Source organism: Pygocentrus nattereri, chromosome 2 (genome assembly GCF_015220715.1).
Source record: "Pygocentrus nattereri isolate fPygNat1 chromosome 2, fPygNat1.pri, whole genome shotgun sequence".
Taxonomy (NCBI): Eukaryota; Metazoa; Chordata; class Actinopteri; order Characiformes; family Serrasalmidae; genus Pygocentrus; species Pygocentrus nattereri.
In genome coordinates, this window is record NC_051212.1 from 24,522,102 (window position 1) to 24,538,383 (window position 16,282).

Here is a 16,282-nt window from a genome sequence, read left to right on the forward strand (position 1 = left end):
ATTCTCCTTCCCTGCCTTTCTCCCTGCCTCTTTTTCCTCTCTTTCTTCTCCTCTGTCACTCTTGCTCTGTCCCAATTTAGTTACATTCAAGAGGCCTTACTGGCATTACCATATCCACTTATTCATTCTCTCTCTCTCGTTCTCTCTCTCTCTCGTTCTCTCTCTCGTTCTCTCTCTCTCTCTCTCTCTCTCTCTCTCTCTCTCTCTCTCTCTCTCTCTCTCTCTCTCTCTCTCTCTCTCTCTCTCTCTCTCACTCTCTCTCTCTCTCTCTCTCTCACTCTCTCTCTCTCTCACTCTCTGTTTATCCGTGTGTTCAGTGTTAATGTCAGGGCAGTGTGTTCTCACCTCATTCAACAGCAAAAACATCGATCTTTCTCTTAAATGTCACCACAGTGCTTCTCTCTCCATCTCGCTCTCTCTCTTTGCTTTTTGTCTCTAGCCCCCTCTCCTTTTCTGTCCGTCTCTCTCTCTCTCTCTCTCTCTCTCTCTCTCTCCCCGCCTCCCTCCATCTCTCTTTCTCTCCATCTCGTGCTCTCTCTTTCTCCTACCTGGCCCTGCTTTCTGTTCATCACAACTTGTCATTCTTTTTAAGCTCATCAGACAGCCAGAGATTAATACATAGAGTAATACATAGAAACCAACAAAATGTTTAATACAATACAGTAATAATTTAGTTTAATACAGTAAATGTATATTTAATCAATAATGAATAAATCTTCTCTGTGTGCACTGAGCAGCCACTGTACGTGTATTTGTAGAATGACCAGCTTTCAACCTTTCATCCAGACTGTGTTCTCTCATTCTTTCCCCCTTTTCATCCTACTGTCTGTTCATTCTGAATAACATAATCCCTCCACTCATCTTTCTCTTTCACTCCTCTGGCCTAAACCAGACATCTTTATCCCTCTTTTTGTATTTGTCCTCCCTCTCGTCTCCCGTTTGACATCTGTCCTTCAAATGATACACACATGCACGCACCCACACACACACAAACTAACCTGTTTTTCAGGCACTTTGAGACTTGACTGTAGAAGAGTCCTCAGGGTCCATCCAATTGCTTCATTTAATAGAGAAAATACCTTCTTTCCTTCAAACTCTCTTGCTCTCTCTAATGTTCCCTCACTCGCGCCCTCACCAGCTGTACGCCGTTGAATCTCTTCAGAGGACAAACCCTCTTTTTTCATCCCTCCTTCTCTCTCTCTCTCTCTCTCTCTCTCTCTCTCTGTCTCTCTCTTTCTCTTTCCCCTGCCGTTGATTGAATTTTAAGTCATTTTTAATCCCGCAGAACAGAACAGGTATATCCAGAATCAGACGACATGAGAGGGGGAAAAAAATAGAGAGTGAAAGCGTGAGAAAAAAGAAATAGTCTCCGGAGCGACAGATATTTTTAGCAATTCCTCCCCATACTTCGTGCACGTCTCTTTTCCAGTCGGTTAGGCTTCATTCCTCTGTTATTTGGTCTTTCTTTTCCTTTTTTCTGATTTGTTTTCCCCTTTCTTGCAGAAGTGCTGAGAGTGTGGGGCAGTTCGGTGTGAGTCGACGAGTGCAGGAGAGAGAATGAAAAGCGACTGCACTCAATGCATCTGCTTCAGTGTCTGATACAGAGAGAGGGAGGGAGGGAGGGAGAGAGAGGGAGGGAGGGGACAGAGCAAGAGGGAGGGAGAAGAAAGGATGGAGGGAGGGAGAGAGAAAAAGAGGAATGGAGAGCCTCCAGCAGTATTTTGTATGAAGAGCAGTGGTGATGGCAGGGGAGAGAGGAAAAAGATAGAGGAGCACAACAGATAGATATGGGATGAGTAGAAAAGGAGGAAAAGAGTGAGGGGGTGAGTGTATGCCGTTAAAGTGGCATTTTAGAGATGCTGAAAGGGTTTGAACCCCCCCAACAGCTGCTGGCAACTGCTGTCTAATTGTGGCATTTACAGTGTGTGTACATTTCAGCAAAAAAATGTCTTGACTACGCACGACAACCAGGAAAAAAACTGGATGAACCTGCAATTTCAAGAGAAACAAAATGATCCTGACTTGACACATCTTTCATGGTTTTAAATGTAGTGTTAAATCTAGGGTAAAGTTTCTATTATATTAATGTGTATATATTAATGTGTTTATATAAACACTGGCACTGGAATCAGTTGTACTGATGAGCTCAGTGACTTTAAACATGGCTCTGTCATCTGTGCCACAAGTCAGTTTGTGACGTCTCTGTCCTGCTAATCTGCCCCGGTCAACTGCAAGTGTAATTATTGGAAAATGGAAGCAGCAAGAAGTTGTTTGGTGGAGGAGGGATAATTGTGTGGAGTTGGGGTTGGCCTAGCCTCCTTAGTTCCAGTGAAGGGAAGTCTTAATGCTTCAGCATACCAAAAGATTTTGGACATTTTTATGCTTCCAACTTTGTGGGAATAGTTTGGGGAAGGCCATTTTCTGTTTCTGTATGACTGCATGACCCAGTGCACAAAGCAAGGACCATAAAGTCATGGCTGGGTGAGTTTGGTGTAGAAGTACTTGACTGGCCCGCATAGAGCCCTGACCTCAACCCCATCCAGCATCTACAGTGATCTAGAACAGAGATTGTGAGCCAGGCCCTCACAAATGCACTTCTGGATGAATGAGCAAAAATTCCCACAAACACACTACAAAATCTTGTAGAGAGCTTCCCAAAAGAGTGGAAGCTGTTATAGCTGCAAACAGGGACCAGCTCCATATTAATGTCTATAGATTTAAAATGGGTTGTCATAAAAACCCCTTTAGGTGTAATGTCCCAATACTATTGTCCATGTAGGACATTTTCTTATTGCATAGCAGTTATGTTACATATCCTGACAGCATATGTAAAAACAAGCACGTGTGTTCAAAAATGTGTTGCATAATGCATAGAATGCATGCATGGATATAACGCTGATGTGTCACATTCTTAAGAAAACACTAGCATGTAGACATGAATGAGGGTGGTATCTGTATGTTTACTGCTGTTTGTGTGTGTGGTTATTGTATCAGCTGTCCGCATCATCGGCGTGCCTCTCTCTGGCATATTTGTCTTGTCTTATTAGCTCATATTGGAGTAGATGATGTATGAACAACCCTCAAATTTACATTTGCACTGTCACAGGCAAGCATACACACAGAGCGTAATGAGAGAGAGGCATAGCCTTTCTTTTTTCATTTGGACTATGATTTTTCATTCTCTCAGAAAGTGGCTTCTGTAAACGGTGAAGTGTTTCATTAGACTCTCTCTTAGTGCCTTCTTTGAAAGTTTTTAACAGGATTGCTTCTGCATATATGTACTAGTGATGTGCATTCTTCCTAATTTTGAGTTAATACACATAGTCGATTAACCGGGGCATTCGGTTTAAGAAATACTGTATGAAATGGAAAAGCTTTATTGAATGTCAACACACAACCATACACTTACAGTTATGTAGTTCTTAGTCCATGATATGCGTAGTAGCAAAATTGTTACTAGGTACATATTCAATTAACCTTTTTATTCATTTCTGCTATTGTGTTATTTGATAGCAATTGTTGCTAGGTTGAACAAGCTATACAGAATATTAGCAAAAAACTTGGCCAAATGAGAAATTATAGTGATCTTTGTTTAGAGTTGCAACTTAACATTTGCTAATATTTTGAAAAGCTATTATATCAAGCACGTTGTTGTTGTTGTGGTTGTTGTTGTTGTAGGTACACAGGCTGGAACCAACAATGTATTTATCACTATGTTCATGTTAGCTCCATTATTCAACAAAACACTACACCTGATGTATCCTAATGGTGTGACCTTTCACACACATACCAAACAAACCTCTAGAATTTCTCATTATTTTAAATGGTGTTTATGTTAGCATTTCTGTGAAGCCTGTCTAACCTAGCAACAGTTGCTACACAAGGCCACATTCACAGCACAGATATCTCAGTTGTTGGCTTCTGTATTTTTCCCCTGACTTCCTGTTATAACATAATGAATACTCAAATTGCCCATTAATACCCTTATACATGAAAAATGCTTTAAGTATTTACCAGATTGTGTTGCAACAGCAGCACTGTAACAAGTCATCACTCAAATGATGCTGTTTGACCCACCAGCTCTGACATTTCATGTTTTTAACATTGAGCTCTAAACAAGCTATAACATGTTCAGATGCTTACATTCACACCTAGCAGAAGGGTCCCCACTGTGTGTGTCTCTGTGTGCGTCTGTGTGCTTGTGTGTGAGTCCACATGTATTAGAGCATGTTGACTCAGTATTTGTCCCTCTATATTTAGTCCCAGTGGCACAAAATGTTGCGATGAGTCAAGCCGCACTCACTCAAAAGCACACAGCCCTAAATGAGCTCACCCAGACACCATGTGTTTCATGTGTCTAAGGGGTTACAATAATGGAGAGGCTGAAGGGTGGCAGAGAAATCAGCTTAGAGGACAAAAGCTCCTCAAACAGTGAAATCCTAGCAGATCCAGACAGTACTCCAGAACATGATATCTGGAATCAACACTAACCAGTATTACAGAAACATCCTAACACTGAAATCATATCCGTTTAATCACCGTTACAACTCCAGTTAGAACGGACTTTAGCATAGTAGCTGTTACTGAGCAACAGTTATGTTCATCTTATCCTAACTCCAGATAAGAAAGCATTACAGAAACATTACATAAAATATTATCCCAACTTTAGGACAAGCCAAACAGTGTCCTAACCTGTTTTAACGGTCCATTTCAATAGGCAGCGTAGTTCACTATAACTGTAACTGGACTAATGGAGTTACATTTATTTATACTGCAAAATGGCACTTTCACTTGTGAGATTTTTTTTTCTCCTAACTCTGCATTTCAAAAATCCTAGACACTGCAGATATGATTTTCGCTGTGCCTGATTATCTTTTGTGTTTTAATTTAGATGAAAATTCTTTAAATCAAATTACAGTAATGGTAAATAATGAGGAGACTGAGTGTAGCTCAGTGTGTTCATTAGGAGGAATAATGTTAGAGTGGTTCGCAGGCCAGCTGAAGAGCTGAAGGCCAGCAAAAGAAATGGTCCAGATTTACTTAGATTAAAATCTTGTTCCATTAACTTTCCATCCATCCATCCATCCATCCATCCATCCATCCATCCATCCATCCATCCATCCATCCTCTTCCGCTTCTCCGGGGTCCAGGTCGCGGGGGCAGCATCCTGAGCAGGCCCAGACCTTCCTTTCCCCAGCCACTTCTACTAGCTCCCCCGGGGTGATTCTGAGGCACTCCCAGGCCAGCTGGGCAATATAGTCACGCCAGTGTGGCCTGGGTCTTCCCCGGGGTCTCCTCCCAGTTGGACTTGCCTGTGACACCTCCCGAGGGAGGCATCCAGTAGGCATCCTAACCAGATGCCCGAACCACTGGAGAGTCCAGACACTCATTTTGGCCGCTTGTATTCGCAATCTCTTTCTTTCGGTCATTACCCAAAGCTCATGACCATAGGTGAGGGTGGGAACATAGTTTGACCGGTAAATCGAGAGCCTTTCCTTATGGCTCAGCTCTTTCTTTACCAGAACAGACTGGTAAAGAGCCCGCATCACTGCTGACCCAGCACCAATCCGCCTGTAACTTACCAGTAAAAGTTAAAATGTTTTCTTCTATTGCAAAGTTATCATGCAAAGTTACCATGATGGTGTGAGCACTTGCAGTATAAGGAGTCAGTCTAATAATAAAATGACCTAAAATGCACCTTATAGGTTCATCTCTAACCAATCACTTATTGACAGACTTACCTAAGAAAGTTCCTGAACAATCAACACCAGCGTTTAACAATCCCATGTCTCTGTGGTTTGCTCTTGTGTTGCGTTTGGCCCCCTGCAGGAGCTGTTGTAATGAGATAACCACACACTGACAGTACAAATCATTTTTGTCAAAGAGGCAGGAGGGTGGTGGTGTATTTTTAATGTGATGTGTAAAAATTTAATTACAATGTTCGGGGTCTTACAGAGACACTGGGGTGCCCCTGTTGGAGTGCTGTAGCCATTTCAGCACCATGGACAGCACAGTGAGAAAGCAGCTGCCATCATCAAACACTCATAGCTCCATTTCATAGCCTAAACCAATTCTCAATAAAATGCAGCTCTACTTCAGGAAAATAACAACTCAAGTAGTACTTGAATATAAGTATAAACATATCAGGTAAAATCAATATGTTAAGAGCTGAGCAACTTGAACATCTTATTACATCTAACATGTGCTAGCATAGGAACGCATGTAGTGTGTGAGGTGCTGCTGTTCTCTTTTAGTACTCTTGGTCTAAATGGTCTAAAAGTGAGAGGTGTTGGAAACAGCGATGTTAAACCAACAGAACCAAATGACATTAAATGCAAGAAAGACACTAGTAACTAAAAAACTCTCTTTGCAAATACTAGTAGATTTAAAAGCAACATCTTAAAAATAAAAGCTCCTTTTCATACAGTTCTATGAAAAACTTAATTGATGTAGAACCTTCACAATTTGTGGAGGTTCTTTAAATGTTCTTCACACATGCTCATCTTATTTACAAAAATGTTTGATTAAAGAGCCAAAAGTGGTTCTTCTGTGACATCGCTCTATTTGGCACCTTTCAGGAAAGAACCAACCCATCAGATTTTTACTGAAGGATGTGTAACTGAGTAAAGTAGTTACTACCCACCTCTGGTGTAGAGAGTGATGTAAGAGCAGTGTGTGGTAAGTTCATAACCATATGGGTCTTGTCTCTTTACATTATTGATGTTGGTCTTCAAACTCTCGTTCACCCCATTAGCTCCACTTTAGCCTTCATAAGTGATGCCTGGCTTCAGTCTGGATTCAGCAGCCGGCTAGTGAAAGCAGGTTAAGTGTTTCAGGATGAAAGGCATTTGAGTCTTGATCACATGTCTGCAGCTCTTGCCTGACCACCTCTTTTTGTCTCTAATACTCTGTTTTTGTCTTGATACGTCTCCTCCTGTCACATTTTTTGCTCTCTCTCTCTCTCTCTCTCTCTCTCTCTCTCTCTTTCTCTCTCGCTCTCGCTCTCTCTCGCTCTCGCTCTCTCTCGCTCTTTTGCATCTTTTTCCTCCAAACTTTCTCAGTCACCTTGTCATGCTTGTACTGACAACTAGTCATTCTCTCTCTCCTCTCTTTCCCTTCATCTCTCATCTTATTTCTCTCTTTCTCTTGCTCTGTCACTCTCTCTTTCACTGTTTCTCTGTCACTGTTCCTTTTTTCTCTACCTTCAAATGTGTCTGCTTCTTTATTTCCTAGTCTCTTTCTCTTTTGGTCTCTCTTCCTCTCTGTCTGCTCTCTTTCTCATTTCATTGTTCTCACTTTCTCTCTGCCATCTTTTTCCTTCCTTTCCTTCTTTTTCTTTTCTTTATTTCTTTTTCTTTTTCTCTCTTCCCCTTCCCTCCCCTCCTTATCTCTCTCTTCTTTCTTTCTTTTTCTTTTTTGTCTTTCTTTTTTTTCTTTTGCTCTTTATCTTTCTCTTTCTTTTTTCTTAGTTTTTCTCTTTCCTTCTTCCTCTTTTTCTCTTTCTCTTTTTGTCTTTCTCTGTCTCATGTGGCTGTTTGTCCTCTTTAAAAATCTATAAAGTAATTAAGATTATTTAAAGTGAAGCAAATCTAAACAACATCAACACGTCACTGCCTGTCTGTGTGTCCACATATGACGTGTAGGGTGGATTAGGTGTGGATGTGTTGACTGTGGTAGTGCTGTTTTCTGTAATCATCATGTTTGTTGACATGCTTCAGTAGTTCAGGGAGTGAGAGAGTGACACAGAAGGCAGATTAGTTGACAGGCTGCTATTCTAATCCCCATCAGAATAAAATCCAGAAAACCTCAGTGTGCGCGTGTTTTTATGAGCTGATGTCTCATCTTAGAAACTGAGTATGTTTCTTGTCGGTGAGAGACAGAGCTGTCTCGTGTGTACTTTGTGCTTGTGCATGGTGTGGTGGTGGTTTTGAGTGGATGGAGCCATTAAGTTCAAATAAAAACTGAAAACTGTGATTTTGTAAATATTTCTTTATTTCATTTTAAATTTTTGCAAACATATTCCAAAAAAGTTGGGACAGTAAAGCAGTTACCTCTTTGTAATGTTGCTATTCATTCACAATACTTAAAAGATGTTTAGGGCATAGAGACACCAAGTGATGAAGTGTTTCAAGTGTAATTTTGTCCCATTCTTCCTACAGATAACTTTTAAGGTGTGCAACAGTACAGGGTCTTTATTGTCACATTGTTTACATTTTAAAAATGCACCACATTCTTATTTAAGGACAGTTTGGGACTGCAGGCAGGCCAGTTTAGCACCTGCATCCTGTTGTTGCACAGTCAAGCCTATGTAAAGTGTGCAGAATGTGTGTTGCATTGTTCATGCATTGAAATATACATGGGCATCCCTGGAAAAGATGTGGTCTTGAAAGCAGCATAAGTTGCTTCAAAATATCAATGTTCTTTTTGCTATTAATGGTACCATAACAAAAGTGTAAGTTTTTCCGAGGGCACTAACATAGACCCATACCATGACAGACCCTGGCTTTTGGATTTGTTGCTGGTAACGTTCAGGATGGTACTTTTTGTCTTTTGTCTGGAGCTCATGGCATCAATTTCTTCATCTGACTTCAGCACACGTTGCCATTGTGCGAAGGTCCATCCCAGATGTATCTGAGCCCAGGGAAGTCGACAGCACTTCAGGACAGGGTTAGCATAAGGCTTCCTTTTGGCACAGTAAAGTTTTAACTGGCATTTGTGGACATAACTACATTGTACTGCATAACAAAGGTTTGCCAAAATAATCCTGAACCCCTGTGATTACATAACTTATACCTGAATGATGGTTCTTGATGCGGTGTCATCTGAGAGATCAGTGTGCACAATTACAGCTTAGACTTACACCCTTGTCTTTACCGCACTCCAGATTCCTTGAATCTTTAATCATATCGTGCACCATAGAGGATGAAATATCAAAATCCCTTCCTGTCTTAATTTGAGGAACAATGACTGTTTACGTGCACTTAATAATCTGATCATAATGGGTTTCCTGCAGGTATCTGATTATCCAAATGCTCATGGAAATGGCATACTCTGATTTCTTGGATTGGAGTAAGGTGTAGAAATCTGATAAAGAGAGCTGAATTTTAGTTCAGTACTGGAGATTTTCAGTGGACGCTCACTCTGATTTCTTTCGGATATCTCAGTCTGTGTATGTGCAAAAACAGACTGCCAGTACTGGAAATAAGCAAGCAGCATTTAACACAGACGGCAACAAAACACTTTTCAAGTGACACAAACCAAATACATGTTTGATGAAATTAAGGATTTAAGTATGCTTTATCTACTAGCCAATGTATGTTCATATTTTCAGGTAAAGTGACGCGATGTTTTAAAAAGGCATGGCATGATTTTTGTGTTGTACAGTATGTTGATGTCCTATCTTCTTTTGAGTTTATTGGCTGGTTGCGAAGCAGAAATACAATTATTATTTACTGACTCATGTAAACCAGGAGTTTTCCTGTTATCTGATTATCCAAGTGAATGTAAACACAGTCGTTGTTTTAAATATTTATTATTTTCTCACAAATGTGTTGGCAAACTTGCAATCCTTGGTCTATCTTTGCTCCTAAAGTACTAGGTATTTCCTGGATGCTACATTTGTACTAAATCATTATTACAATCCCCTTTTGACCTGTTACAGATCACAATTACTTAATCGTTTTACCTCATAGCCCTCAACTTCCCCCGGCCCAGCTTTTTTTGGTATATGTTGCAGGCTTGAATGGCGTAAAGAGTAAATCTATTTTTACAAATGAACCAGACAAAACATGAAATCTTGTATTTTGTTGCAGACAGTATGAACACAAGTCGCAACATTACCTGTTTTGAGGTTGTAATTACAGATAAAGATATTGATGACAATTCATCCACTCTTCTCAATTATCATAAGGCTTCCTTCTCAAACCTTCAAACATCAGTGAGGTAGAGAGGAAAACCAGCAATTTTTGTAATTCCTTTTACTGGGGGTGTGTGAGTGATGGAAAAACGGCTTCTTTGTTTCCTCTGTTTCTTTTCAAAAGTGTTCAGAACATCTCCCCACATTAGACACAACTACATTAAATCCTCCATTACGTCCTCAAATCCCTCTGAAATGCAATAGAGAACATCTTCGTTCTCTCTCAAGTCTTTCTGGGTAATTGAGTTTTTATCCATCATTTTGTTTAACCTTGTGCTCTCATTTTATTGGATTTGCTGAAAAATTATGACCTCTTGAACTAGGGTGGGTGTGTGGATGTGTGTGTGTATGTTGTGGGAATGTGTACGTAATGAAGATATTGATTTGGGCCTTTCAGTCAGTGCTGAAGAGTCATGCACATTTTATAAACAACTTATTCATTCACTCTCTCTTTATGCATCCCTCTCTCCCATCTCTCTCTGTGTGTCCATCGCTTTCACTCTAGGTCTCTGTCTCCTTCCTATCTCTTTTTCTCTCTTGCTCGCTCTGTCTCTCCTCTATGTCTCTCTCTGTCCCTGCCTCTCTCTAGTTCTCTTTTTCTGTGTCTCTATATCTCTGTTTTGCTCTGGTGCTTTCTCGCTTTCTGTCTCTCCTTCAATCCAAGCGGCTTTATTGGCATGACAAATACACTTTCTCTCTCTTTCTATTGCCCTGTTCTCTGTCAGGCTCTCACTCTCTCAGATCAGATGGTTGTACCATAAGAAAAGACCAAAGGAATCAGTAAATGTCTTCTTTGTCCTCATCTAGTTATTTAAAAAAGAGTCTGATTTTATCAATATCAATACCAGTGCCCTGATTTCTGTACCAATTGCTGATACTTTGCTATATTTTACTTTATTGTACTTTTTGATACTTTCTTTGTAATTATAGATTAATCTTGGATGTGGCTTAAACCAGCAAAAAGTGTGAGTTGCTGGAAATGAGTTTATTTACTGACTAATGCAGGCTAGTCAAGAAATGTTGATGTCAATAACAGATTGTAATTTAAACAACTCATCAGTTTTGGAACAAGCTCATGTTTATTAACTCATGCTGACAACACTACCTAGGTGTTGAAATTTAGAACTGAATAACATTTTGTTCTATACTTGTTAGTATTACGGTAGCTTGGTCAGTTCCACAAATGCTCTATAAGACTCTAGTGTTACTATGATCATTTATATAATTTCAGTTACATAATTATATAAGTGGAAATACCTAATAATTATAGTTACATTATAGGTTAACAGATTGAATTCATGTTTAGTTTTCCCTCTGCATTGACTTTTTTCAGTTTAGCAATAGATGAAACATATCGTAAATATAATGTGTGTTGTGTTTTTCTTTTTACACAACGGTTAAATTCATAGTAAAATATCTCTTCTTCTACTTACAAATGCAAGCATGATGCTAATTGAGAGTTGAGAGCTATCAATAAATGAATGCATGATTTTTTTTTTTCTTTCTTATAAACTGCTTTACACCTGCGATTTAATGACTGTGTATTAACATGCATAATTAATGCCACATGTAAATGTTGTGCACACGTGTGTGTGTGGGTGTGTGGGTGTGTGGGTGTGTGGGTGTGTGGGTGTGTGGGTGTGTGGGTGTGTGGGTGTGTGTGTGTGTGTGTGTAATAATTCCTTAGGGGCTTGGGACAGGAGTGGGACAAGGAGTAATCCTATGGAGAGACAGCGAGATCTCCAGGGACTAACTTTGTACTCTTAGCTAGCCCATTATACAGCATACACACCGGCTGTTATGTGTTTTTTGGGTTTTTTTTTTTTGGTGACATGATCATCTCTCTCTCTCTCTCTCTCTCTCTCTCTCTCTCTCTCTCTCTCTCTCTCTCTCTCTCTCTCTCTCTCTCTCTCTCTCTCAGACGAACATTCCCTTTCTGCAGAACGTTCTGAGTAATCATCAGTTCCTCTACAGTACAGTGGATACACAGTTTATTGATGAGAATCAGGACCTGTTCAACCTCAAACGTGCTCAGAACCGTGCGCAGAAGCTCCTGCATTACCTGGGTTAGTACATTAAATCCTCCATCTTTCTTTAGCAGTACAGAAAATGACTTTGCAGAGTGGTGAAGTTACTGCATAGTATGTATTTACACTGACTATCAGTAGTTTGTCGTCTTCTTTTGCAAATTTAATTTCATCACTCTGACTTTTCAGTTTAGGCTTTAACAGTGTCTTCCTTTGAATGAAGAGTAGCTGTTGTCTATATGGTGACTAATGAATGGTTTAGTTTTCTTTTCCTATATATATATATATATTATTTTTTTTAAACCCACTTCTAAGCGCCACCTAGTGGCTATTCTGCCAGTGGAAGGGAAGTTGACTCATATATTTGAAATTGATATAATCAAATATATTAAACATTTTCCCCATAAATGTTATCAGATTATATTGTTGACTTTCTATCTGTGAAATGTTGTGACTCTGTGTTAAGCTGCTAACAAGCAATAGGGGAAACTAGCAGTTCAAATAGATGGGGAAGAGTAAGAAAATCCTGCTATGAAAACAATTCCTCTAAAAAATTAAAGCTGTGCTCAGATGCAACAGAGGGCACAGCAGCAGCTCCCTTCATACCAAATTGTACAACAGCCACAGTAAAAACAATTTCATAAAAATTTACCCTGCAGTCTTAAAGGTGGTTCTTCAAGGGTTCTTTATTTAGTAAAGAACATGATAGAACCATGAAACCTTTGCATAATTAAAGGGTTCTTTGCATCATGAAAGGGTTCTTCTGTTTGATGGAGAATGTGCTGTATATTGTTGGTTGTTCTATATAGTACATTTTTTAAAGGGTTCTATATAGCACCAAGTGAATATGAAGCTTGTTACAAAAAAAGAACTTTTTTGCATATTCTGCATCAAACAGAAGAACTCTTTCACAATGCAAATAACCCTTTAATCAAGCAAAGGTTTCTTTAACCTTTTTTCTTTACTAAAGAACCCTTGAAGAACCATATTTAAGAGTACTTGCTCACCTATGAAGATGTAAATCCAGTTCCCTTTCGGTTTTGTACATCATACACATTTCCAGTGAAATATATTCTTTTGTTATTGAAGAATAAAAATGTTCAAGACCTGAGAGACCTCCATGAATTTTGTGGCTACTTAAAAAAACAAAAACACAAAACAGCGGTAAGTTTTAGGTGCTGCTCACTGGCGTCACAGCAAGGGGATAAAATAAGTGTTGTGTGGTATTATTCCTGATGTAGTAATGTCCAGTTTCTTACAACATGATACTAAATGTACACTATTTAAATCACCCCACTTGGGTATTACAAGACTTCTCCATCCAACCACTGACTAAATACACCTGACTGAATTATTTTGGTCATAACAACTAAGAATTCAGCTGCCACTGCTAAAGTAAATCAGGCAGCTTAAGCATAATAATTTTTTCAGTTCAGTTTTTGCATAGAAAAATGCTAAGAGCTAAACAGCTTTCTGATGAATGGGTTACGTTATACTGATAAAGAAAACATGCTCATTTGTATTAAAACCATGTGTGTGAATGTTTTTTGCAGGACATGTGATGGTAAATGGGCCAACCACTCCAATCCCCGTCAAAGCCAAGCCCTCTTCCACAGATCCAGTCATTCCTTCTCTTCCTATGGGTATGAAAACCCACACACACTGACTCATACCAAACTACTCAGGCTATATGTGACTCTAGAGTAATCCTGGTGCTAAATCTGGGATCAAAATCCACTTTTGAATGAATAAAGTGTTGAGTATTTTTGGATCTAATCAAACGTAGTATTGCTTCAACCACAGCCTTCATGTGTATCACCACTTTTCCATAATTGCACTCTTATCAGAAATGTGTTAATTGACAGCACATTTGTTGTTTTATTACTAATAATTAAAGCACATTTTCCAGGAGGCCGCAAGAACACAGTATTTCTGTCACTCGCCTAAATGTTTGTTTTAAAAATCTGAAGACACAATCTTTGATAAAGAGACACAAAGGTTTGGGGATTTAGAGATGTCTCTGGTAGACATCTGTAATTGCATGTACCAAGCGATCAAAGAAAACTCATTCAAAACTTGGTGAAGGACGTTTTGTCATCATATATTCATTAGTATAATGTTGATTTTCTAGTTGAGACCTAAACATAGAGCCTTACTTCCATTTTGAGCATGTGCATGTGATGTTAATATGTAAAGATGTATGACGTGGTCTGAAAACCTCTTGTGAAATCCAACCCGACAACTCGCCGTCAATGTTTTTGTCTCGCCTTGCCTTCTGTTGAAAATGGAAAAGTTTGGTTTTGTTCTAGCTGTACATGAAAAATAACACGCCAAAGGCTCCATTTATAGATTTTTTTTTTTCTCAGTTCAGTTTAATGGTGTAACGGCGCAGTTTTTTGTCCTGTTACTAGTTGGATGAAAATAACAAATCTGCCCTGATGCAGGTGAAGCAAAATATACTTTCCTGACACTCAGCTGAGGCTTAAATTCCTTTCCCATTCCTTACAACATAGATTTAAGTCTACACAATTTCTCCCCTCCCCCCAGTTCAGTGTTAATAGACAGCTCCGCCCAAGTACGATCTTAAATGCAACTAATTTAATTATTTTATTCATAACAAATAACAAATATCTCAAAGTGAATCAGACAGCTGACACATCATTGTGCATGTAACATTTTATAATTAATAGAATCAGTATGTCTAACACAACTAATTATATATAACACTTGCAAAGTTTGCCTTCATAGACAGCCCGAATTGGCCCATATAGATACTGTTAGTGACACATGAGTGAGTGGGACAATTAAATAAGACGATGAATTCTATTGTCAATTAGCCAGTTATTTTTATAATCATGTAAAATTTTCTCATAAAATCTATTAGGATTATACTTTCTTTGGACTTTATTGGAGTAAGTGAATAAATAGTGATACCCTCCACTTAGAAAAAACGTCACAGCACTCCGTCTTGAGGGGCTTGAGTGGAGCTGATTTGATGAGATTTCTAAAGTACACTTGGGTCATTACTCTTCAGGAAACCTAAGTCCAGGGATTGTTTGTTAATCTTGTCTCATTCTTGTGGCCACATAATGTACATGTACCAAGCATTTCCTGTGGGTAACTTTCCCATATCTACTAAATGGACAATATATTTTGTCAACATTTTCCTCTTTTGATATAAACTGAGACGTTCTAATTTTGAGACACCCTTACGTTTTCTCAGTGTTCGAGTCAGAGAAACGTACCAACTGAAAGCTAACCTTGCAAGGATAACGGAGCTTTCAAGCTAGCTCATCTGTCTGCTTGTTGTCCATCCACAGCAGCACACCCAGTATCAAAGTGAATACAAATATTTTACACTGTGTTCTAGTTGATTTGATTGGATATCCTGAAGTACATTGAGCTCTTAAATAAGAGGAGTTGATTTGATTAGACACTGTTCTGTTGTAGCCATAACTATGAGGTGTCTGTTAACCTTAGAACAGAGAACAAAAACTGAGATTAAGCGTAGAACTGTTAAAGACAGTGACAAAAGTGCAAGGGGCTGATCATACTGCCACTGCTGATCCCACCCCTTTTTACATTTGCAGCATGTGAGTTCCATCACTGCCTGTTATGAAATTACCAAAAAATATCTGACATACCTAAATGCACATCCACTATGACTTATTATGTGTCCTATTTTGGGAAACAGGGCCCTGTTTTTGTGATCATATAAAGCTATGATTACAACAATGAGGCCCTGTTTGTTTTTTGACACATCTGTTCTAAGAGCACATGGCTCAAAAATGAACGGATTCCACAACATCCTGAATAGACTGACAAAAAAATAAATAAATAAATAAATAAATAAAGAACAAGAACAAATGCCATAGTGCTGCCACCACGCCTGCCCACACACGCACACATACACACACACACGCACACATACATGCCCGCGGGCCTGGCTGAGTGACAACGCGTTTCTCCACCTCTGCTGTGCTGCTCTGTGGTGGTGGCCAGGCAGACGACAGTGTGATAATACACTCTAATCCCCCCTTCTCTCCATCTCTCTGCCAGATGAAAGAGAGGACCCAGCCATATTAGAAATCTCATTACAGGGGTTTAGGTGTGTGTGTGAACTATGTACTATGCTCCTGTGTGTGTGTGTGTGTGTGTGTGTGTGTGTGTGTGTGTGTGTGTGTGTGTGTGTGTGTGTGTGTGTGTGTGATTTATATAGTAAATTGCAGACTTTTCCTGTATTTTCATTGGCTGGTGTACTTCCTACTTTGCTTAGCATGTGGGAGTATGTGTGTAATTCTATAGGTTCACATATGTGTTGGAGTGTCATGGAGTGAAG

At 39.3% G+C, this 16,282-nt stretch overlaps 2 protein-coding genes across 2 annotated transcripts in view; one reads left to right on the forward strand and one right to left on the reverse strand.

The window, feature by feature from the left end:
* LOC108428574 (leucine-rich repeat and fibronectin type-III domain-containing protein 4) overlaps positions 1-1,584 on the reverse strand; it is a 28,715-nt gene extending 27,131 nt beyond the window's left edge. The window contains exon 1 of the mRNA XM_017699654.2: positions 999-1,584. The gene's annotated coding sequence lies outside the window, so the exon portion shown is untranslated. The remainder of the gene's footprint in view (positions 1-998) is intronic.
* Positions 1-16,282, forward strand: part of pcxb (pyruvate carboxylase b) — a 261,864-nt gene that overhangs the window by 182,768 nt on the left and 62,814 nt on the right. The window contains exons 11-12 of the mRNA XM_017699653.2: positions 11,838-11,982; positions 13,497-13,586. Coding sequence (XP_017555142.1) covers positions 11,838-11,982; positions 13,497-13,586 — 235 coding nt within the window. The remainder of the gene's footprint in view (positions 1-11,837; positions 11,983-13,496; positions 13,587-16,282) is intronic.